The following is a 26,391-nucleotide window of genomic DNA, read 5'->3' on the forward strand; positions in this document are numbered from 1 at the left end:
TTGGCTGACTTCGTGGCCAATTTCAAATCGAGACTGCTACCTCTAGAAACTAAGGAGGTAGCAACAGTGTCGGAATCAACATCAGGAGTTTGGACCTTATTTACGGACGGGGCTTCCAATATAAAGGGTTCAGACTTGGAATAGTCTTAATCATGCCTTCGGAAGAAACTTTGAGTCAAGCCATCAGAATGATCCTTTTAACTAGCAATGAAGCAGAGTATGAAGCTTTGATTGCAGGACTTGAATTGGCCCGGGGACTTGACTCTGAGGTCATCAAAATCAAATGCGACTCACAGCTGGTGGTAAATCAGGTCTATGGAATCTTTGACACTAAAGAAGAACGGATGCAACAGTAAATGATAAAGGCCCAGGCTCTGTTTGCACAATTCCGGAAGTGGTCAATTACTCATATCCCAAGGGAGGAGAACACAGAAGCAGATGCGTTAGCAAACTTAGGATCATCAACGGAAATAAAGGGAACAGAGTCTGACGCGATAGTACAATTGACAAATTCGATTCTGAATATAGATAGTTACTACGAGGAAAATTCAACTTGCTTGCTTGTTCTGGGATTGGAAGAATGATATAATCGATTACCTCGACACGGAAGTTGCCCGAAAACCACAAAGCATCAGGGGCGTTACATGCCAAAGCTGCACGATACAGTTTCAAGTGAGGCCAGTTGTATAGAAAATATTTCCAAGGCCCGTTGGCCCGGTTCTTAGGAACATCCGAAGATAAATACGTCATAAGAGAAGTTCATGAAGGGATATGCGGCAACCACTCGGGTGCAGATTCCTTGGTATTGAAATTGGTACGGGCAGGATATAACTGGCCCTGCATGGAACAGGACACCAAAGATTTCGTACCAAAATGTGATAAGTGTCAGTGTTACGCACCATAAATGCATCAACCAATGGAACCCTTACATTCGGTTCTCTCCCCGTGGTCGTTCATGAAATGAGGGAGGGCATCGTTGGGACGCTGTCACCGGCTCCTAGAAAGATAAGGTTTCTTTTAATTTTGACTAACTATTTCTTCAAATGGGTGGAAGCAGGTTCTTATCAGAAGATAAGAGAAAACGAAGTGGTTGATTTCTTATGGGAATAAAAATTTCAGGTTTGGAATACCGAAAGAAATAGAATGTGACAATGGGCAGCACTTTATCGTTGCAAAAGTTACAAAGTTCCTCGAAGATTTAAAGATAAAAAGGATCACATCTTCACCTTATCATCTGAGCGCAAATGGTCAAGCAAAATCAACGAACAAGGTAATTATACAAAACCTCAAGAAAAGGTTGGAAGCAGTAAAAGGCAAATCGCCCGAAGAATTACTTGGAGTTCTATGGGCCTACCGTACAATGGCCAAATAGAGCACAGGAGAAACTCCTTTTTCTCTTATGTACGGTGTAGAAGCTCTAATCCCGGTGGAAGTAGGAGAACCTACTTTGAGGTACTTCAAGGAAAATGAAGAATTGAAAAACGAAGTAATGATGATCAACTTGGAGCTGCCTGAGGGACGTAAGGACTTGGCGCGTGTAAGAATGGCAGGTCAAAAGCATAGAATGGAGTGATATTATAATTAAATAGCCAACCTCCGATATTTCAAAGTAGGAGATTTGGTTCCAACGAAAGTAACTCAAAATACCGGGGAGCTCAATGCAAGGAAGCTGGGACCAACGTGGGAAAGTCCCTGCCAGATTTCAGTTATCACTAGGAAAGGTTCATACAAGTTGGAAAACTATAGTGGAGACAAGCTGCCTAGTAACTGGAATGTGGCACACCTCAAAAGAAATTATTGATGATTAACATTATCTGAGCGGAAAGTATGTGCTGCACTACCTATCCCTTCCTTCAGTTTTTGTCATAATTGGGTTTTTCTGGCATGGTTTTTAATGAGGCAGCGACAGAAAGCATACTACGAGGACAGCAATAGTAAGACCTTTAATATCAAGGCAAACAAGCAAGTTTCTACTCGGGGATGGTTAGATAGTCTTTGGCTCTATAGCAAATTTCTATCAGTAAGTTAAGTTTGCTATTGAGCAAAGGTTACTCGTCCGTTCACGAGAACAAACCACTAGAGGATTGTTAGATAATATTTTACTCAATAGCATAGATTATTGAGGGAAAGTAAGGTGTGTTAACTAGTTAAGTATTATCTGGAAATTCATTGGTGGAATATTTGAAGGTACAAGACTTCCAGTGTTCCAATTCGCATTCTTCGCATTTGAACACTTGGGGGAATGATATGAGAAAACGACACCAGTAGTTGCCACATCGACCAGGAACAAAAATCCAAAAGAGTAAATGTGTAATCAGGACCGAGGACTGCATAGCTAGCCCATTAGAAGTTGTATGAGATAGCCACAAGTAACAGCAATTTCTTTTTAGCATAGAAAATGCTTGTATACTTTTGAAAATAGAAAGAATTAAATGAAATGAAATCCTTTTATTTTATCTTGTTTCTAGTCTGAATGATGAACTAACTTCTCCATTTAAAAGTTAAACAAGTACTTCAAATTCTAGTGCCGTAATGAATAGGAGATGTCCTTTTCAAGAGCGCCGTAAATATAAGAGGGCCCACTCTTATGAAAACCATCACATTAAAGGATTGATTTCATAAGAATCTATGCCCTGGATCAGAATGCCTTCGGGGGAAGATGCACCCGAAGATGTATACGAAAGGATGCAAAAAGTAAACTTGCGCAAATACTTATAGAAACCCTCATGTAAAAGGGATAATACTCGGGGCCAAAATGCTTCGAGGAAAAAGCATCCGAGATCACACATAGCAAAGTGCGAACAGAAGAATGTTAGCAAAATTTTTAAGCAAATGCAAAAGTTAAAGACTTGCATGGATACTCAAATAAAAGTATGACTCAAACCATACTTGAGAAAAAATATGTCTTTATTTACAAAAAACATGCCAAAATGGCAAAAGTATAGGAATGGGAAAAAGAAAAGCTAAACTACAGTATATCCGAAACCAGGAGGAAGAGAAGTGTCTGCACCGTCGGGAGAAGTAGGAGGGTCCACTGATGACTCAATATTTTCTCCAGTTTGGTCTTCAGCATCATCAACTTCTGATTCTTCTTCAGTCCTCAAAAATTTGAAACTAGAACCAGAACAACCAGGAGCATCAGACTGCGTAGGCAGTCCATTTTTAGCAGTCAACTCAAGTTTTGAAGCCTTAGTAATTTCGGCATCAAAGTCAATAATGCCTGTTTTGGACTCTTCCAGGGTTTTTCTCCTGATCTTGTACATGGCAAAAAAAATTTCAATAATAAAGGAAACCGCTCAGTGCTTAAGTTCTTCTTTGAGTTGAGTTACCTCGGTAAAAAGGCTTTCCTGGAAGGACCTAACAGATCTGAGGCTAATATCAAGGTCGGGGACGGTTGAACTAAAGAGCATGTTATGCTCGATAGTATTCTTGTGCCGCTTTTCCAACTGGTCACGTTTTTCCCTCATAGTAAGCTCTTCAATTTTGGAGTTCAAGGTTGCCTCTAATTCAGACACTTTTTTAGCAGTGGCAGCCTTGCGCTCGGTTGCAGCAACAACGGCATCCTGGATTTAGCCCATTTAGCTTTAGCTTCATCGAATCTAACCCTCAGCTAGCCAATTTCTTGGCTAAGGTTCACCACATCTTGATTGCTTTGCTGCAAACAAGCCTCCAATAAAACATCCTCAGTAGCTTTGATTTCCAGCTCCTAGAGGCAGATAACGGTTTGATCACGTTCCACCAAAAGTTGATCCCGCTCAGAAGTGAGTTCCTCCTTCTTATGAATCAAACTTTGAAGGCCTTCGGAAGCAAGAAAGTTGGCCTGTAAAACAAGAGAAGCAAAACTTAGAATACATTCATGCAAAAGTAGAAGAAATTACAAATGAAGAAAGGAACACATTGTTGCAGCAGTATGCATGGCATCATTAACAAACACGCCCCTGAGAGTGCTTGAAGCCAAAGGTTTTATATAGTTAGCATGCCCCACCGGCCGGGAAAGCAGGTTGCACACGGTAGCGACCGTGAGGATAACATTCCTCCTCCTCTGTGGATCTTAAGAAGGGGCAGCATAATTTTGCCCTAAATTCCTATGAACCAGGGACTAGGGAGGAGGAACATCTCCTTCATGATCAGATGTGGCAGGTGGAGGTAGCAGCTGTCGGTGGGAGAGTGGATGATGATAGAAGTGATATAGCAGTTGATGGTGATGGTGAAGATGGGGATAAAGCTGATGGAGTTGAAGGATGTGAAGCACTTGCATCAAGTGTAGTGCTTGTGGTTGGGTGCTCGCCAACCAAAGATGGAAAGGACTCGGTACTCGGCCCCGCAGTAGTAGGCATAACATTTGGGACCCGATAGCAGGAGTTGGCATTTTCTACCAAATCAAACTTCCCCCAAAGCACTGAGGCGTCGTCCTCGGTTGGAACAGTTAACTCAGCAGATGGAGCATTATGTTGAGTTGCTGATGAATGTCGCCTTTTGTGTAGAGAAGCCCCATCATCACTAGTTTTTCCATCATCGTCATACACCACGGTGTCTATGATCGGCCCGGGAGGAGGGCTAGTGATCACAACTTCCAGAGATGACTTGGGGGCAGTAGTCTTCGCCCTCTTATTCTTTTCCCCGGCAGCGAAAGAACGTTTCTTTTTGGTTGCTTGTTCTCCAGTCGGGGACCCCATTGGAAAACATTTGCACTTGAAGTAGGCATAGAGATACCTATTAGAGTAAGTGCCTCCTCAAGCAGCATCGCGATTCTCGAGATCAGCCAAGATGTACTCCTCTGGGACAGCAACAGAGCCCGTGGGTAGACCTAATTTCATGAACAAGTCAGAAGGGTTCAACAAGTTCTTCACATTAAAAATAGAAACAAGGTAAGTTCAAATTACCATGATTTTTTGCCTTCCACCCATATACAAGGGCCAGTACTTTCCACAAATGAGTTTTGAGCATCGTAACATCCAAGATATTCTGGACCCACCAGTTCAAGCCTTCCAGCGCCGGTGGGACCCATCGAGTTGCTGAAACACATGACGAGATGAAGAGTCAATATGCTCACAACAGAATATTTAGTAAAGAGAAATATTAATTGAAAGGTCTTACGAGTACGATTCCAAGTAGCCGGAAAGGATGAAGCTGATGTTGGAATGATTTTATCGGTGGCAATTGCAATGAATTGTTCTTTCCATCCACGGTCGTTATCATTATCCATGATGGTCAATAGAGCATGGTGGCCACGTTTTCAGAGGTTTATCATCCCCCTACAGAAAATATTAGGAGAGTAGAGATTCATCATATGAGCTAAGGTTAGCTCTTCTCCAGTCTCCTAGCATATGAGCCAAAGGCAGGCGACCGTCCACTACACAGAGGTACTTACTTGTGCCAAACATATTTGGTAGCGGAGGCAAAACTCCGCAATCACAAAATCTAGCTCTCCACTTAAAGAAAATGCACCCAAGTAAAGGGATACATGTAAAAATATGTAAAACCCTTCTTGGGAAGGGTCACTCGCTCCGATAGATCAGGAGCAACAATATCTAACTCATGGCAATGACAGTCTTCCTTTATAGTAAGAATACTAGAAGGACGAATGAAGAAGGACACCTACTAACAACCCATGAACGAGTGTTAGCAGTAGGGAATTTATCCTCGAAATCCTTTGTGGTGTTAATACTTCTGGGGATGATGGAACCTACCGTTAGAGGAGCAGAATCTTCAATTTTGTTCTTGCTCTTTGAAGAACCAGCACGCTTTGAAGAGGAAGCCGTTGAATAAAGGAAGGAAAAAGTATTGGATCGAAGAGAATTAGATAAAACATGGAAAGCAAGGATGCAAGTTGGAAGTTTGAGAAATTATGAAATGCATAGGAGAAGGATGATGCGTATAAGTAAAATTTTGGAGGCTAAATTCATGGACATGATTACCTCGATAATCGGCAAAAGTTGTGTTGAATCATGCTATGACGCGTGTTCGGGGCATTAAATGCGGAGAGACGTACGTCTAATCAACCGTCAGAGGGCTGCAGAGGGAATTATAGTAATTCTCGCCAAAAGAGTATTTCTACCAACTTCCCAGTGACACAAAAGTAATGTCACCGGAAAGTAGGGGGACTATCTTTATATGGTAAAATATGTTATGACACATGGTCATCTAAAGGAAAGACACGTGGAACCTAAGACAGAGATGGCTGAAGACCGAACACAGCTATTCCGTTTGTCACCGGAACAGATGACGCTCATAAAGTTATATTAAATACTTTACACCTGGTAACATTTAATAAAGAATATTCTGCAACATTAAGGAGGACGACCCATTAAAAAGAATTTGAAAGTTATGTTTACCGTTACATCTTCAACAATGACCCTCATAATTGATATTAACAGGGCGCACGATCCTATGACCTTCTTCCCTAGACACAGTTATAAATAGTGAGCCCAATTATCATTGTAAAGGACACGAGTTTTCTAGCTAACCTACACCACATTCTATACAAAGCTTAATATAATTTTACCTTCTTACTTTTGATTTCAACATTGTTGTGTCCGGAAATCTTATTCCCGGAATTGTAAATTTTACCATTTCATCAACATTCTGAGGCTAAGTATTGTACATTTCTCCAATTATTTTATTATTTCAGGATTAAATTAGTTCACTTGTCTAGAAACCACGTATAAATTAAACCTCAGGTCGATCATAGAAACTATGTTTACCGTTTTATCATTATACGTGTTTTTGTTTTACCATTTTACTTAAAACGACACAATTGAATTTATACGTGGTCACCAACAACCTCTGAATTTATACATGAAGATGCTTCATCCCCGTCTTCACCATCACCAGCAACTGCTACATCACTTCCATCTTCATCTACTCTCCCACCGGCAGTTGCTACATCATCTACACCTACCACATCTGATAACGAAGGAGATGTTCCTCCTCCCCAGTCCCCAGCTAAAGAAAATCTGGGGCAAATTACGTTGCCCTTTATGAAGATCCACAGAGGAGGAGGAATGTTACCTTCTCGGTCTCTACCGGGTGTCACCTGCTTTCCCGGCCGGTGGAGCTTGCTAATTATCTGAAGCCTTTGGATTCAAAAAATGATTAGGAAGATATTGAAGCCTCTCGGGGGAGTGTTTGTTAAACAATGCCATGCATAATGCTGTAGCGGTGCGTTCCTTTCTTCCTTTGTAATTTCTTCTGCTTTTGCATGAACGTATTCTAAGTTTCACTTCTCTTATTTTGCATGCCAACTTTCTTGATTCCGAAGGCCTTCAGAGGTTGATTCATTAGAAGGAAGAACTCACTTCTGAGCGGGATCAACTTTTGGTAGAATGGGATCAAATCGTTCTCCGTCTTTTGGAGCTGGAAACCAAAGCTACTGAGGTTGTTGTGTTGGAGGCCCGTTTGCAGCAAAGCAAGCAAGAGGTGGTGACCCTTAGCTAAGAAATTGGCCCGCTGAGGGTTAGATCCTATAAAGCTAAGGCTAAATGGGCTGAAGTCCATGACGTCGTTCTTGCTGCAACAGAGCGCGAGGCTTCCATTGCTGAAAAAGTGACTGAATTAGAGGCATCCTTGAACTCCAAAATCAAAGATCTTACTATTGCAAGGGTAAAGCATGCCCGTTTGGAAGAGAAGCACAGGAAGACTATCGAGCATAACAGGGTCTTTAGTTCAACCGTCTGCGACCTCGATGTTAGCCTCAGATCTGTTAGTCCTCCCGAGAAAGCCTTTCTGCCGATTTAACTCAACTCAAATAAGAACTTAAGCGCCGAGCGACTTCCCTCGTCGTTGAAAAAACTTATTCCATGTACATCATGAGGAGAAAAACCTTGGAAGAAGCTAAAGCACGCATTATTGACTATGATGCCAAAAATTTTAAGGCTCTAGAGCTTGAGTTGACTGCTAAAAATGGACTCCCAATGCAGTCTGATGCTCCTGGTTCTTCTGGTTATGGTTTCGAGTTTTCAGGGACTGAAGAGAATTGGAATGTGATGATGCTAAAGACCAAAATGGGGAAAATATTGAGTCATCAGTGGACCCTCCTACTTCTCCCGAGGGTGCGGACACTTCTCTTCCTCTTGGTTCCGGAGATACTATAGTTTAGCTTTTTCCCATTCCTGTACTTTTGCCATTTTAGCATGTTTTTTGTAAATAAAGACATATTTTTGCTCAAGTATGGTTTGAGTCATACTTTTGTTTGAGTATCCATGCAAGTCTTTAACTTTTACATTTCCTTAAAAATTTTACGCACGTTCTTCTGTTTGCGCTTTGCTATGTGTAATAGAAGAATTTTACATGAGGGTTTCTATAAGTGTTTGAGCAAATTTAATTTTTGCGTCCTTTCGTATACGTCTTTGGGTGCATCTTCCCCCGAAGGCATTCTGATTCTAGGCATAGGTTCTTTCAAAATCGACCCTTTAATGTGAGAGCTTTCATAAGAGAGGGGCCCTCTTATGTTTATAGTGCTATTGAAGAGGACGTCTCCTATTCATTACATCACTAGAATTTGAAGTACGTGTTTAACTTTCAAATGAAGAAGTTAGTTTATCATTCAAACTAGAAAAAAGATAAAAATAAAAGGATTTCATTTCATTTAATTCCTTCTATTTTCAAAAGTATACAATCATTTGCTATGCCAAAAATAAATTGTCATTACTTGTGGCTATCTCATATAACTTGTTTCTACGTGACTGGCTACGTAGTCCCCAGTCCCGATGACACATTTACTCTTCCGAACTTTCGTTCTCGATCCACGTGGCAATTACTGGTGTTGTATCCTCAAATCATTCCCCCCCCCCCGCCCCAGTGTTTGAATGCGAAGAATGCAAATTGGAATACTGGAAGTCTTGTACATTCAAAAATTGCACCAATGAATTGCCAGATAATCCTTAACTCGGTAACACACCTTACTTTCCCTCAAAAATCTATGTTATCGAGCAAAATATTATCTAACAATCCTCTAGTGGTTTGTGCTCGTGAGGTCGGGTAACCTTTTCTCAATTGCAAACTTAACTTCCAATAGGAATTTGCTATAGAGCCAAAGACTATCTAACCATCCCCGAGTAGTTACTTGCTTGTTTGCATTGATATTAAAGGTCTTACTGTCGATGTCCTCATGCTATGCTTTCCGACGCTGCCTAAATAAATACCTTGTCAAAAAAATTCAATTGGGACAAAAATTGAACGAAGGGAAAAAGAGTGCAACATATAATTTCTGCTCAGATAATGTTAATCAGCAATAATATCTTTTAAGGTGTGCGACGTTCCATTTACTAGGCAGCTTATCTCCACTCTGGTTTTCCAACTCGTATGAACCTTTCCCAGTGATAGCTGAAATCTGGTAGGGACCTTCCCACGTTGGTCCAAGCTTCCCTGCGTTGAGCTCCCGGGTATTTTGAGTTACTTTACTTAGAACCAAATCTCTTACTTTGAAATAACGGAGGTTGTCTCTTTGATTATAATACCTCTCCATTCTCTGATTTTGAGCTGTCATTCTTACACGCGCCAAGTCCCTGTGTCCCTCAAGCAGCTCCAAGTTGATCAATATTGCTTCGTTGTTCGATTCTTCATTTGTCTGGAAGTACCTCAAAATAGGTTCTCCTACTTCCACCAGAATTAGAGCTTCTGCACCGTAAATAAGAGAAAAAAGAGTTTCTCCTGTGCTCGATTTGGCATTGTACGGTAGGCCCATAGAACTCCGGGTAATTCTTCGGGCGATTTGCCTTTTGCCGCCTCCAACCTTTTCTTGAGGTTTTGAATAATCACCTTACTCGTTGATTCCGCTTGACCATTCGTGCTCGGGTGATAAGGTGAAGACGTGATCCTTTTTATCTTCAAATCTTCGAGGAACTTTGTAACTTTTGCCCCGATAATCTGCGTCCCATTATCACATGCTATTTCTTTCGGTATTCCAAACCTGCAAATTGAATTCCCACAAGAAATCGACCACTTCGCGTTCTCCAATCTATTGATAAGGACCTACTTCCACCCATTTGGAAAAATAGTCAGTCAAAACTAAAGAGATCTTATCTTTCCAGGAGCCGGTGGTAGCGGTCCGACGATGTCCATCCCCCATTACATGAATGACCACGGGAACAGAACCGAATGTAAGGGTTTCGTCGGTTGATGTATTAATGGTGCGTAACACTGGCACTTATCACATTTTCATACAAAATTATCACACCCCATAAGTTTAACAACCTTGATACCATTATATATATATGATATTTTGAGTGGAACATTTTTGTAAAGAAAAAGTTTGAAAAATATGTTTTTATATTATTATTAATATTACTACTTTCGGATATGTTTTAAATTATACACATAATATAAGAAAGTTTATGAAATTTTCTTTATGGTAAAGATATAAATTATTTTTTTACAATAAATAAAAGAAGATTATCTTTTTTACCATTTTAAGAATTAAGCGTATGAAAATTTGTACTCTTTATATGAGATTAGGAAAATTAGAACTTGGGAAAATATATGCATTTTTATTACATGGATGTTTTAATAAAATAATAGAATATGTATTTATTTTATATGGTACCACATGACCATGATAGTAAACTGTATAAAGTGTGTTAAAAGTGAGTAGTATTTTAAGTAATTTGAGGTAATTCTTAATTATGTAGATAATTGATTAATTGTGGGGATAATTATAATTAAGTGGATAAAGATCCTTCTTGGGGCTGCCACTTGGCATCAATCTAGCCAAAGTGGCACTAATAGGCTTGATAAGTCATAAGGCATGAAATGCCTTGTTTACACATACAAATTCTTGGATAAACAAGTACAAATTCTTGGATTAAAAAACTAGGCTAAGCCATTTTGGTCTCTTTACAGATAAGTAACGTGAGGTTTATAAGAATCTTCATCAATTCATAAAAATGGGAATAGAAACGTTATCCAAGAGTTTCTTATCCAAATCACATAAGAAACGTCATTTTGGGGATGGAAAGGTTTCGGCCACGATTTTCTTTGAGCAACGTGATTGCATTGAGATTTTCATACGACTTGTTCCATGTTTCGTCGCAATTAACGCGTATTATAGGGATTGTCAAGAGAATCGACCCAGGTAAGTTAAGGCTATCCCTTCTTTCCTTTTGGCATGATCTATACGACACAAACGAAACGAGCAAATGCACAATTTTCATAAATGACTCTATTCATAGAAATATTAGAGGTGCTTATGTTCTTCATTCTCCATGTGTAATATTATTCTATCATCTATTCATGGGTCTCAGAAAATACTTAAGTTGATAAGGTTTATTTTATTTATTAATCAGAGGCATAATGGTCTTATGACATTCCGAAAGATTTTATTGACGTACTTTTTCATACATTACATTCATTTATACATGCACATTGACCCATGACCAGATGGTGTTATATATGCGTACATATGTATATTATATGTCTATGGGATATGGGAAAAGGTTATGGCATTATATACGCACCACCACCTAATCAGCTGGTATACGTTGATAATTTTTCCCACAGTAGCCGAGATGATATGATGGGATGCCCTCAGAGACCTGATGATGTTATGAAATATGTACCTATGTACGACATGACATTCATATGCATATGCATGACACTATAATTATTTTACGATTTACAGAGTTATCCAGACTTACAGGTTGAGTCATTTACTCTATATTTCTTCCATGTCTGTTATGTACTTATTTATGTGTCTCACATACTCAGTACATTATTCGTACTGACGTCTATTTTGCCTAGGGACGCTGCGTTTCATACCCGCAAGTTCCGATAGACAGGTCGAGAGTCCTCCAAGTAGGCCATTAGATCAGCGGAAGATGTTGGTGCGCTCTGTCTGCTCCGGAGTTGCTTTTTTGGTCAGTATGATTTAGACGTGTATTGTTTGGTATGGCGAGGCCCTTCCCCAACCTTTGTGATAAGTATGTACTCGTAGAGACTTGTATACAGATGTCATGTATACGAATGCTTGTATGGCCTTGTCGGCCTATGTTTTGAGTTTACAAATGATCATGTTGGCCTTATAGGCCCGTATGTCACATGTAAAAGTTTTTGTGTCAAGTTGGGTCGTTCTATATTGAGTATTCCCTTATGTTTATTCTGGTTAGCCCATGACATCCCATTTGGCCCATTTGCCAACGAAAGTTCAATAAGAAAGATATGTTATATTGGTACTCGGTTGAGTAAGGTACCGTGTGCTCGTTGCGGCCCATAGGTTTAGGTCGTGACAAAAGTGGTATCATAGCAATTCTGTCTGATGGAGTCTACAAGTCGTGTCTAGTAGAGTCTTGTTTATGGGTGTGTTGTGCACCACACGTATAAGCAGGAGGCTACAAGGCATTTAAGACTATCACTCTTTCTTCTTACTCTAGATCATGTAGTAGAGCTCAGCTGTAAGAACTCAATTTCCTAAACTCTATCTTATTCATAATACGACAATGCCTACATCCAGAAAGACGGTTGGTAAGAGATATAGTTGTGAAAGAGTTGAGTCAGAGGAACTCGATTTTTGCATCATGCTTATGATGGATAAATATGAGGTATTCAGTAGATTATATCTGTACTATAACGTGTAAGCCTCTTAATAAGAAGCCTTAAGGCAAGAATATTTATCTACCTTTATGGTGAAAGACAATGAGAGATTCAGAAGATACATACAAGTTTCAAGAAGTAAAAGAAGCAAAGTGGAGAAGGGTACGAGGTACCCAGTTAATGAAGATTAACAGTATTTACAATTCAAGCAGAGAAATATAAGCATTTTGAGATACCTTCAATTGTAACAGAGATATGTACAATTAGTCACACCCATCTCAATTATGCTCCATGGGACCTAACAGAAATAGTTAAGAGAAGGACGAATATCAGGAACTGGCTGGGGTTAGAGTAACCCAAAATGATGGTTGGATTGTTTGCATTAGTTGACATTTCCAAAGGATATTGTAAATGTGCTAACAAAATCTCCTTGTGAGACACTCAGATGGTACACTCTAAAATAGTACAGCTAGATATGAGTACTATAAAGATAGGCACTGGAAGCCTTGAAGGGATAAATATTACCTTAGTATGGCTCCCGTCCCTAGTAAAGAAAGAATGATAGGCAACCCGAAGAGCCACTAGATGGAGCAAAGGGAGCTAAAAGCAAAAGAATGTCTTGTTGAAATTTTCAAAATAAAGTGATAGACAGAAATGTTAGCAGGAAATGAGAAGAGAATTAATGAAGCGTTATGAGTAAGATGTGATGCATGGATGATAGCGGTAAAAGAAAATGACAATATTATAGAATATATAGTCAAGTTAAGGAAAAGACAAGAGGATCCAGGCCTTAAGACAACAAAAGAGTATAGGCTATAAAGTCATATCCTCATTTCGAGAGATAAGTTCGTGACTCCAACGCGACTACCAGAAGAGAGAGTTAATCCCAGAGTAATATAAATCAGTATGGGCTGGTGAACAAGATAAACTAAACAAGAATTAGGGGCTAAGTGATTTGATAATAGTCAGCATCATGAGAATTTCATATTGCATTCTGACGATAATATAATGGACCACAGAAGAGGATTCATGAGGAATTCAGAGAATGGTCATTCAAGAAGACGCTTCCCTAAAGCAAGAAATGTGAGCAAAGTTAAGCTTAAGGGATTGTAGGTGCTAGTTACACTAAGTGTTTCCCTCGTGAGTAGGGAAATTTGTTATCCTTTGTACAGAATGATTACTACAAGGTGAGTAAGGGTCATCGATGATGTGAAAGGACACCAAAGATGAAGAGGTAAAACATTTATAGGTAGGTTGTCATAGCTCCAACTCTTACTACTTCTCTAAAGAGGGGAATATGGAGTGATGTGGCATTAAGTCAGAATTAAGTGATTCTAGTAATTGTGGAATAGTAAAGGAAAAATGTGATAAAAAAATGAAATAGGGACGAGATTGCACTTATTCAAAGCCTGTAGATATGCTATGATTCCGGAATATTATGCAAACACGGTGTTAAAGAAAGAAAGTAAGGGTTCTTGCTCGAGATGTTATTGATGAATAAGGAGCCAGTGCAAGAGGTAAGTTAATACAAAGGAAATAACTCAAGAAAGATTACACGGAATATTGATAAGAGTATGGGCCAACGAGTAGTTAGTAATTGATTTAGGAAGAGCCTAGTTATGGCTAGACAAGAGGATACAGACAAATCAACAGATTATGCAAGATAAACATAGTAAACTCCAACATGGGGAATTCAGTCTCGAATATATGACATTGTGATCCTTGATAAGTATTAAGATAGAAGTTGGGGTAGTTAAAGGTACCATATGAATGTTACTGAACTTAAAAAAAAAGAATACCACTGAGAAGACAGTCAAAATATTAGTTCAGAAGCAACCCTACAAGCATAAGGGCGTGGAGGTGAGTAACTATGGATAATTATAGGCGAGGAAGGACATCAAAATTTCGTCAAGTATTAGAGATAATAAGCTCGTAGCTTTACAAGAGTCAGAGGGTCCTTAATTACTATAATGAAAGACTAGCTGAGAAAATAGGAAGAAGGCTTAAACCTAAGCACAGTGACTTAAAGAGGAAATGGTCATATAACAACAGTCTCACGACAACACTGTAAGCGCTCCAAAGAAAGTGGCACCTACCGTGGCTAATGAACGTTAAGTAAAATTCTAAAGTAATATTCGATATCATATGAGTTGCACGAAAACTCCAGTATGCATGGGAACTAAGATAAGCTAAGTATGCACACAACAAGGGGGGAAAAGACCAGGAAAAGTAATAGCGTATGTTTAAAAAAAACTGAGAAGATATGAAAGGAATTATTCGATCAATGATCCAGAGTTGGTTACGTTATAAACGCACTTAAGAGTTTGGAGTATTATCCATGCAGCATATATGTTGACAATCATATAGCCGCAGAAGATTTTGGTTTAAGTAAATGAAAAAATTGAGTCCAGGTCATAGACAAAGGATCGAATTATTAGAAGATTGAATCATGGATATTCCATAGCGTACTTGAAGGGGTAAAGTAATAACTAACAACATGAGCCGCAGATCGGAAGATAGCTTAAGCCTACATAAAGGTTGATTCGAGCAAAGAGAAAACTAAAGAATTACAACACCTAAGTAAATCAGGAGTTTGATTATTGGACCCAGGAAATTATGGACATCGTGATTGAGAACATTGCAGAATCACTCTTAATATCATATATTCAAGAGAGATAGTACAATAACCATATTCTATAACAGCCCTATGATAAAGCCGGTTAGAAAAGTACCAGCCTTATAAGAAGTCAGTACGAAGCTCCAACCCGATTGTGTATGCACCAGAGGTGCAAGTATTATAATATAGGTTCAAGTTATGGATGTGAATTATACCTATGTGGAAGGGAGGTTATGAAAAAAAACACAGAAGATATGATGCGATGATTGAAAGGTAGGGAAGATACGACTTACTCACGGGAATCTCCTAAAAACTTTGTGAGAAATGTCAATTGCGAGCTCTAGCAAATGTCCCCAATCTTGAATTCCCTTATTTGCTGGTAAGGAAAGACCTAAAATAAAGATCCGAAAGGCTGTGAATAGTCGAGACTTCAGATATAGTTTGGGTTTTAGTTTAATTTACTGAGGAGACTCTAGTGAAAATTTTGTAAATCTCTAAAAGTTAACATTCAAGGAGTTCTTAAAGGGGGAAGGATGTTATACCCCGTAAGTTTAACAACCTTGATACAGTTATATATATATATATATATATATATATTGGATATGGTATTTTGAGTGGAACATTTCTGTAAAGAAAAAGTTTGAAAAATATAATTTTATATAATTATTAATATTACTACTTACGGATATGCTTTAAATTATACACATAATATGAGAAAGTTTATGACATTTTCTTTATTGTAAAGATATAAATTATTTTTTCACAAGAAATAAAAGAAGATATCTTTTTTACCATTTTAAAAATTAAGCGTACGAAAATTTGTACTCTTTATATGAGAATGGGAAAATTAGAAGTTGAGAAAATATATACATTTTTTTACATGGATGTTTTAATGAAATAATAGTATATGAATTTATTTTATATGGTACCACATGACCATGATAGTAAAGTGTATAAAGTGTGTTAAAAGTGAGTAGTATTATAAGTAATTTGAGGTAATTCTTAATTATATAGATAATTGATTAATTGTGGGGATAATTATAATTAAGTGAATAAAGATCCTATTTGGGGCTACCACTTGGCATCAATCTAAGCCAAAGTGGCACTAATAGACTTGATGAGTCATAAGGTATGAAATGCCTTGTTTACACGTACAAATTCTTGGATAAACAAGTACAAATTCTTGGATTGAAAAACTAGGCTAAGCCATTTTGGTCTCTTTACAGATAAGTAAAGTGGGGTTTATAAGAATCTTCATCAATTCATAAAAATAGGAATAGAAACGTTATCCAAGAGTTTCTTATCCAAATCACATAAGAAACGTCATTTTGGGGATGAAAAGGATTTGGCCAAGATTTTCTTTGAGCAACGTGATTGCGTTGAGCTTTTCATACGACTTGTTCCATGTTTCGTCGCAATTAACGTGTGTTATAGAGATTTTCAAGATAATCGACTCAGGTATGTTAAGGTTATCCCTTCTTTCCTTTGTGGCATAATCTATACGACACAAACGAAATGAGCAAATGCATAATTTTCATAAATGACTCTATTCATAGAAATACTAGAGATGCTTATGTTCTTGATTCTCCATGTGTCATATTATTCTATCATCTGTTTATGGGTCTCAGAAAATACGTAAGTTGATAAGGTTTATTTCATGATATTAATCAGAGGCATAATGATCTTATGACGTTCTGAAGGATTTTGTTGACGTACTTTCTCATGTATTGCATTCATTTACACATGTATATTGATCCATGACCAGATGGCATTATATTCATGTATATATGTATATTATATGCATATGGGATATGGGAAAAGGTTACGGTGTTATATACGCACCACCACCTGATCAGCTGGTATACATTGATGATTTTGCCCACAGTGGCCGAGATGATATGATGGGATGCCCTCAGAGGCCTGATGATTTTATGAAACATGTACCTATGCACGATATGACATTCATACGCATATGCATGACACTATAATTATTTCATAATTTACAGAGTTATCCAAACTTACAGGTTGAGTCATTTACTCTATATTTCTTTCATGTCTGTTATGTACTTATTTATATGCCTTACATACTCAGTACATTATTCGTACTGACATCCCTTCTGCCTGGGGACACAGCGTTTCATGCCCGCAGGTTCCGATAGACAGATCAAGAGTCCTCTAAGTAGGTCATCAGATCAGCGGAACATGTTGGTGCGCTCCATTTGCTCCTGAGTTACTTGTTTAGTCAGTATGATTTTGTCACGACGCAATTTTCCCTCCGTTGGATTCCGTGAAGGCACCTAGTTTTAAGGACTAGGTAAGCCTAATATTTATGGAAGAACAACAATAATAAATAACATCTTAAAATTTTTCTGGGAAGAATCCTTTATACAATGAACATGCTCCCAAAACCCGATAGTACAAGTCATAAGCTCTACAGAGTTAGCCACCACTTCTAAATATAACTATTCGGAAAAGAATGAAAATAGTTGAATACAAGTATAAGGTGACTCTGAAGCCTGCGAACGCGGCAGTAAGTTTACCTTGAGTCTCCTCAGCAATGATCCGCACAGCTACTAATGATCGATACCTGGATCTGCACAACAAAAATGTGAGAATAGTAGCATGAGCACATCACAGCAATGCCCAATAAGTATCAAGACTAACCTCGGTGGAGTAGTGACGAGGAACAGTCGATACACCTGCTGGTTTAATAAAATAAACAAGTATAAGTGTAGAACAGCAGAGCATAATATCTATATAAGGACTACGAGACATGGATAACAACACGGTAATTGCAATAAGGAAAGAAAACAGCAAGTAACAGCGGAACACCATAATAAGAACACAGAAAAATGAATGGAAATATAACCCAACTCCGAAATCACAATTACAGCAATGACAATTCATATATCAATAACTACGATAACTTTCACATTTGGTCTTAGCTAGCAAACTTCAATCAATTAGCCAAATACTTCAAGTGAAAAAAATGTTTCGAAATATACTTCGTTCCAATAAATATTTTTCCAAAAATAGTTATTTCAAAATAAATATCTTTCGAATATAATTTTCTCGAATAAATAACCTTTGAATATAAGTTACCCTGTAACACCTGATCTCAAAATCTGATAATACGGATCTCAATACTTGAACCCTGACACTTTGCATCCTATGCCCTCACCACACCACCTAATCATACTGACAACTCACGTACCAACTAGAGTCATTCTCACATGGAAGACAAATAAAAAATGGTGTGCGTCTACACTCGACAATACCAAGATGCCTCCTATCCGATTAGGGTGCCTAGCCACATGTATTCTTCTACAGCTAGTAAGGGTAAGGAATAGAACAGACAGCACATATATTGTTTACATAAGGATACGATCAATGAAAACAACAGCTCAAAACATAGAGATAGCAATAGGGGATCTACCAGGATATCTCCCCGTAGTCCCAAACATAAATGTGCAGGGGGATCTACCGGAATACCAATTTGTAGTCCCAAAATAAATATGCAGGGGGATCTACCGGGTATCATCACGTAGTCCCAAATATAAATATGCATGGGGGATCTATCAGAATACCGATCTGTAGTCCCAAAGTAAATATCCAGTACATAGGGATCTATCGGGTGTCGTCCTGTAGTCCCAAATATAAACATGCCGGGGGATCTACCAGAATACTAATCTGTAGTCCTAAATATAAACATGCAGGGGGATCTACCGGTGTCACGACCCTAAAACGGACCCAGTCGTGATGGCGCTTATCGTGAAACTAGACCAGTCAGTACAAACCCCCAAACCAACTAGACAGTTATAATAAGCCATTTAAAATCATTAATAAGCTATAACTCCTAAAATATAGAGTAGAATAGAACAGTGCAGAAACAAACACAGCTCGACATCAGAGTGTCATTAGTTAGGAGCATCTAAAATTCGTCTAGGAGTATGAAAAGACAACATAGTCTGATACAAAGCTAGTACAAAGTGAAATAAAGATAGGAAAGATAAGAATTGGGCTGCGAACGCCGAGAAACTACCTAGTCAACTCTGAACAAGCCTGTTGGAAGGCAAATCAGCACTCGCTAGCATGACCCGAGACTCCTGGATCTGCACACAGGGAGCAGGGAGTAATGTGAGTACGCCAACTCACTAAGTAATAAAATTAAAGGCAGCTAAGCGATAAGAAAACACGTAAATATAGCATAATGCTACCACCAAATAGTATAAGTCCAGAATAATGCAGTAGTATAGTAAAAGCTTGTAAAAACACTTTAGTTCAGCAAAAACCTCTTTAAAACATCTTTCAGTAGTTCAAACGAGTGATGAAAACATGGAGAAAAAGGGATAAAAACATAAATTAGCCCCTCGGGCAAAATACCAAAAGAACAAGCCTCTCGGGCAATATCACATCTCACACTGGGTACCCGCGCTCATTGGGAGTGTGCAGACTCCTAGAGGGGCTCCTACAGCCCAAGCAAAATAACAAGCCATCTCGTGGCATAATAAAATAGGCACTTGGCCTCATAACAAGCCACCTCGTGGCATAACAAATCACGCACTCGGCCTCATAATCATGAATCAGTACAACACTACTGCGACGCATAGCCCGATCCCATAATATCCTCAGTACACACGACATCGGCCTCAGTCAGTCAGAAATCTCTCAAGCCACTTTGGCAATAGTAAAACATGATGTTCATCCCAAAAATATCATTTGAAATGTCAAAATAAAGTAAATATGGTTGAGTTATGAAAATAGTAGAATACAACATGACTGAGTACAAATATGAAGTCAAAATAGTGAGGAATAGTAGTAAAAATCCCCTAAAGGTCCAAAACAGTTGGCACGAGGCCCAAATAGGGCATTCAGCCCAAAACATGATAATAATTTTCAAAACATAATGATAGCAAACAGTTTTCAATCAAATACGCGATTTAACAGTCATACGGGATGGAATAAGTCACAATCCCCAATGATGCACGACCCCACGCTCGTCATCTAGCGTGTGTGTCACCTCAACGTAGCACAATGATGTGAAATCTGGGGTTTCATACCCTCAGGACAACATTTACAATCATTACTTACCTCTATCCGGTCCAAACTCTAGCCCACGATGTCTTTGCCCCACGAATCGGCCTCCAGATGCTCCAAATCTATCAAAAAATAGATTTATACCATCAAAATATGATAAGGGAACAAAGCCCACTCAAAAATAACCAATTTACATCAAAAATCCCGAAATTGGCCAAACCCGACCCCCCGGTTCACGTCTCGGATTCTGATAAAATTTACAAAACTGGAATCCTTACACTCTCCCGAGTTCATACATATCAAATATACCAAAATCCAACCATAAATGACCCATCAAATCCCTAATCGAAGGTCTCCAATTTCAAGCTCTAGTTCTTCAATTTTTAACCACAAATTTTCATATATTTCAAGCCTAATCAGTGAAAACACCATAGAAACAAGCTTTAGGTTCAACAATCTTACCTCAATGAAGCTCCCTTGAATTCCCTCTTCAAAATCTCCCAAAAAGTTCCAAAACCAACTTAAAAATTGTGAAGAAAGGCTGAAAATCAAGAAGTCCATAATTAATATGTCCTGCCCTAGCTAAACCGCTTATGCGGTCATAATCTTGCACCTGTGGACCCGCGTACGCACCTGCGCAAATCACTTAAGCGCTTGAAACCGCACCTGCGATTACAATGCCGCACCTGCGCTATCGCAGGTGTGCTCGAACAACCGCTTCTGCAGTTCCAGCTCCCTTGGCCCTTTCCGCATCTGCGACTCTTTGGGAACTTCTGCGAGCCCGCACCTGCGGTCCCCAAGCTGCGGTTATGACAGGAGTTTCAGCACTTCAGCTCCAAATTCCAACTCCAAACCTCCCGTCAACCATACGAAATCACCCCGAGGCCCCCGAGACCTCAACCAAAAGTACGAACAAGTCATATTCCACTATCCAAACTTATACCAATCTTCGAAACGCCTAAAACAACATCGAATCAACCAAATAACATCGGATCCAAGCCTAAGGTTCCAAAAACTTCTAAATTCCGCTTTTGATCAAAAAGTCTAACAAACCTCTTCTGAATGACCTAAAATTTTGCACACACGTCACAAATGACACAATGGACCTACTCCAACTTCCGGGATTCCATTACGACCCCTATATCAAAATCTCACCTATCAACTGGGAAACGCCAAAATTTCAATTTCGCCAATTCAAGCCTTAATCTACTTCGGACCTCCAAAACACATTCCAATCACGCTCATGAATCCCAAATCACCTCCCAAAGCTATCTGAATCATAAAAACCAAATTCCGAGATAGAATGCTTACAAGTCAACTAGAAGTCGACTTTCCAACTCAAAGGCCAACTTTAGAGACTAAGTGTCTCAAACCTTACCAAAACCATTCCGGATTCGAACCGACTAACCCAATACCATATAACACAGATGAACAAAGCATAAAGAAGCAGAAAAGGGGAAAACGGAGCGGTAATTCATGAAATGACCGGTCGGGTCGTTACATTCGGAATACCGATCCGTAGTCCCAAATATAAACATGAAGGGGGATCTACCGGAATACCGATCCGTAGTCCCAAAGTAAATACGCAGCACAACCAACAAAAACAACAGTTATAGCACAACAGAAAACTCGTACATCACCATAATACGTATAACAAAAATAATGACAATAATACAAGGTAAGACAAGTAAATCAACTCAAGGACTGTAATTCATCAGGAAACGGTAGAACCGGCTCACAAAGAATAAACACATAAAAGAATGCTGACATAAAGGAACAGTTCAATAACGGGAAAACTAACATGTAGAAATGATCCAATAATACGCAAGTCAATAACAAGAAAATCAACACGAGTCAAGTAGTCCCAAATAAGGGCAAGTAAACAAAGATATAGGTTATCTAAACTCTTTTTAAGGTTGGACAATTTCGAGGATATTCGATATTCAATTTAAGGAAAGATGGTCTTAGCTTCACTTATGACTAAACAATTTCAAGAGGAAAAATAATAATTCTCAAATAAGACAAGCAGCTATGAAAAGGTAGCATGACAATAGGAGAGGCGAGATTCTTCAATTAAATCAAATAGGAGTCAATTAGGCAATAAGAGTGAATCATGAAGCAATTAATTCCAATTAAGCATGTAGAGGTGAAACTAGAAAATAGGAACTCAGTCATGTCAAGAACACATTCATACACCGTAAATATAAAGACCTAAGAATCCTAAAAGGCCAATTTTCCACAAATGAGTCTGAGCACGCACTCATCACCTCGCGTACATGAGCTACAATCAACATAGAAGACTCAAATCCTAAGGGGAAGTCCCCCACACAAGGTTAGGAAAGATACTTACCTCAAAGACAACAAACCGATACTCTAAAATGCACTTCTCGGGTGAAAAGACCTTTGGACGGCTCAAATCTAACCAAATTAACTTCAAAGCACAAATAAAATATATAAGAAACTATTCTGGATCATAAAGCCTCAATCTTTATCAAATTCTAAAAATTGGTCCAAAAGTCGACCCCCGGGCCCGCACCTCGGAACCTGACAAATTTTACAAAAACCGAATACCCATTCCGATAGGAGTTCAACCATACAAAAATTATCAAATTCCGATACAATTTCGCCCTTCAAATCATGATTTTTCATTTTAGAAATTTTCTTCAAAAACCAACATTTTCCTCAAGCCAAATGACAAATTAAATGATAAAAATGAAGACAAAATCATGGATTATAATCAAGTCTAGGTGGAGAACACTTACCCAAGAATTTTGCTTGAAAAACCCACAAGGAATCGCCCAAAACAGAGCTCTAGAACTCCAAAAATGGTGAAAATGGCAATCCCTCGGAATAGAGTGCTATTTATTCTGCCCAGGCCATAATGCATCGCGAACGCGGAAGGGTGCACGTGTTTGCGAAGAAGATAGATGAAGGCTACCAGGATAACCCTACGTAAATGCGTGAAAAGGGCCGCGAACATGAAGAATAAGAAGTAGGAACCTACGCGAACGTGGGAAGAAGGACGTGAACACGAAGAGTAAATGACCAGCAGTGCTCATCTCCCATTTTCTACTACGCAAACGCGATAGGACAAACGCGAACGCGAAGAAGGGAAAAGGCAGAACTTCGCAAAAGCGAGAGGATGAATGCGAACGCGAAGAAGGATTTCGAGGTGGTCAGCAACAAAGCATCGCGAACATGAAAGGTTGTTCGCGATCGCGAAGGAGGATACCAGAAGCAGAAAACAGCAGCTCCAAAAATGGGTAGAATGACCCGTATCCTACCCGGAACACACTCGATGCCCCCCGGGACCCTGTCTAAACACATACACAAGTCATATAAACTAACACGGACTCGCTCAAGGTCTCAAATAATAACAAACAACGCCGAAATGACGAAACACACCATGATTCGAACTTAGGAACTTTCAAATCTTCCAACTTTCAAAACGCGTACCGAAACCTATCAAATCAACCCGGAATGATGCCAAATTTTGCAGACAGGTCCAAAATGACATAACAGAGTTGTTTCAACTCTCAGAATTACATTCCAACCCCAATATCACAAAGGTCAACTATGGGTCAAACTTCTCCATTTTCCAAACTTCAATTTTTCCAACTTTCGCCGAAATGCCTCAAGTTACCCTATGGACCCCCAAAATCCGTATCCGGACAAACGCCTAAGTCAAAAAGCACCATACAAAGATGTTTAGATCACCCAAAACCCATTTTGGGGCCGTTTACTCAAAAGTCCATTTCCGGTCGAATGCGCACCGTTTAAACCTCTAAAACTAGTTTTCTTCTTCCAATTTGACCCTGAATCATCCGTTAACTTAATTCAACCATGCACGCAAGTCGATACCTATATTATGAAGCTATTCCAGACCTTATGCCGCTGATCTTAACTTCTCAAAACAACCGACTGGGTCGTTACCAATTTAGACGTGTATTGTTTGGTATGGCGGGGACCTGCCCCGACCTTTGTGATAAGTATGTACTCTTAGAGGCTTGTAGACATATTTCATGTATACGAATGCTTGTATGGCCTTTCCGGCCTTTTTTTTGAGTTTACAAATGATTATGTTGGCCTTATAGGCCCGTATGTCACATGTATAAGTTTTTATGTCAGGTTGGGTCATTCTATATTGAGTATTCCCTTATGTTTATTCTGGATAGCCCATGACGGCCCCTTTGGCCCATTTTTAATGAAAGTATAATAAGAAAGATATGTTATGTTGGTACTCAGTTGAGTAAGGTACCAGGTGCTCGTTGCAGACCAGAGGTTTGGGTCGTGACAAAAATCTTTAGCGTCTTGTTCCATGTAGGTCCAGTAATATCCTGCTCGTACCAACTTCAATACCAAGGAATCTGTGCTCGAGTGGTTGCCGCATATCCCTCATGAACTTCTCTCATGACGTAGTTAGCATCGGATGCTCCTAAGCACCGGGCCAGCGGGCCTTGGAAAGATTTTCTATACAACTGGCCTCTCTTGAAATTGTATCGTACAGCTTTGGCGCATAATGCTTATGATGTTTTATGGTCTTCGGGCAACTTTCCATGCTCGAGGTAATCTATTATTTCATTCCTCCAGTCCTAGAACAAACTAGTTGAATTTACCTCGTAGTAGCCATCTGTATCCAAAACTGAGTTTGTCAATTGTACTACTATGTCGGACTCTGTTCCCTTTATTTCCATTGATGATCCTAAGTTTGCCAATACATCTGCTTCTGCGTTCTCCTCCCTTGAGATATGAGTAATTGACCACTCCCGGGATCATGCCAACAGAGCTTGGACCTTTATCATGGACTGTTGCATGCGTTCTTCTTTAGTGTAAAAGATCCCATAGACCTGATTTACCACTAGTTATGAGTCGCATTCAATTTCATTGACCTCGGAGTCAAGTCCCCGGGCCAATTCAAGTCCTGCAAATCAAAGCTTCATATTTTGCTTCATTGTTAGTTAAAGGGATCATTCTGATGGCTTGCCTCAAAGTTTCTCCCGAAGGCGTTATTAAAACATTCCAAGTATGGACACTTTGATGTTGGAAGCCCCGTCCGAAAAAAAGTTCCAAACTCCCGATGTCGATTCCGACACCATTACTACCTTCTTGGTTGCCAGAGGCAGCAGTCTTAGACTAAAATCAGCCATGAAGTGACCCAAGACATGTGACTTAATTGCAGTCCTTGGTTTGTATTCAATGTCTAATTCACTCATTTCAGCGGCTCATTTGGCCAATCTTCCCTAGGGCTCTTTTTTATGGAGGATGTTCCACAAAGGAAAAGTAGCCACTACAACTATCGGGTGGTATTGGAAGTGGGGCCTCATCTTCCGAAAGGCAACTACGAGAGCTAAGGCCAATTGATCCTGTTAGAATTTTTCTAACATAATAAATGGGAGATTGTGTACCTTTGTCCCCACGGACTAAAACCGCACTTACCGCACCTTCCGAGACCGCGAGATAGACTAGCAATATTTTGTGTTCTTTTGGTTTTGAGAGCAATGGGGGACTTGATAAGTACCTTTTCAAATCCCTCAAAGCTTGCTAGCACTCTGGTGTCCATTTGAAATTATTTTTCTTTTTGAGCAAAGCGAAGAAACGATGACATTTTCCCGAAGACCGGGAAATAAACCTGCTCAGATCTAGCAACCTTCTCGTGAGCCTTTAGACTTCCTTTACACTTGATAATTGACCCGGGATGTCCTCTATCAACTTCATTTTATTGATGTTCACCTCAAAACCCCAGAAACCTACCAAAACTAACCCCGAACGCGCATTTCTCGGGGTTAAGTTTCATGTTATGCTTCCTAAGAATATCGAATGTTTCTTGCAAATGTTTGAGGTGGTCACTTGCATCAAAGACTTAGCGAGCATATCGTCTATATAAACTTCCATAGTCTTTCCTGTTTGATTTTCAAATATCTTGTTCACGAGCCACTGATAAGTGGCTCTGACGTTCTTTAACCCGAAGGGCATCACATTATAACAATATGTACCGAAATTCATCATAAACGAAGTCTTTTCCTGATCTTTTGGATTAATCTTGATTTGGTTATACCCAAAATAAGCTTCTAGGAAAATCATTAACTCGTGCTCGGTCGTGGCATCAATCATTTGATCGATATTTGGTAGTGGGAACGAGTCTTTCGGGCACGCCTTATTAAGATCTTTATAATCTACACACATATAGAATTTATTGTTCTTCTTCGGAACTA

At 39.2% G+C, this 26,391-nt stretch overlaps 1 protein-coding gene across 1 annotated transcript; it reads right to left on the reverse strand.

Annotated features, from left to right (window-relative positions):
• Positions 1 to 2,963: 2,963 nt before the first annotated feature.
• LOC138879895 (uncharacterized) lies at positions 2,964 to 4,676 on the reverse strand. The gene is made up of 4 exons (XM_070159539.1): positions 4,377 to 4,676; positions 3,722 to 3,820; positions 3,330 to 3,563; positions 2,964 to 3,254 (listed from the first exon to the last, which is right to left on the reverse strand). Exons 1-4 carry the CDS (start codon positions 4,674 to 4,676, stop codon positions 2,964 to 2,966), a joined length of 924 nt encoding a protein of 307 aa, XP_070015640.1.
• Positions 4,677 to 26,391: the final 21,715 nt, after the last annotated feature.

The sequence above is a fragment of the Nicotiana sylvestris genome, chromosome 10, assembly GCF_000393655.2.
Source record: "Nicotiana sylvestris chromosome 10, ASM39365v2, whole genome shotgun sequence".
In the NCBI taxonomy this organism is placed as follows: domain Eukaryota; kingdom Viridiplantae; phylum Streptophyta; class Magnoliopsida; order Solanales; family Solanaceae; genus Nicotiana; species Nicotiana sylvestris.

Bases quoted from the DNA above. Each gene is read 5' to 3' on its own strand.
- LOC138879895 (XM_070159539.1), bottom strand. From the start codon at position 4,676: ATGGGGTCCCCGACTGGAGAACAAGCAACCAAAAAGAAACGTTCTTTC. The intron at 3,821-4,376 runs GTAGAAAATGCC...CTTGTTTTACAG, and splicing joins TTTGGGGGAAGTTTGATTTG to GCCAACTTTCTTGCTTCCGA. The intron at 3,255-3,329 runs GTAACTCAACTC...GCCATGTACAAG, and splicing joins AGGAAAGCCTTTTTACCGAG to ATCAGGAGAAAAACCCTGGA.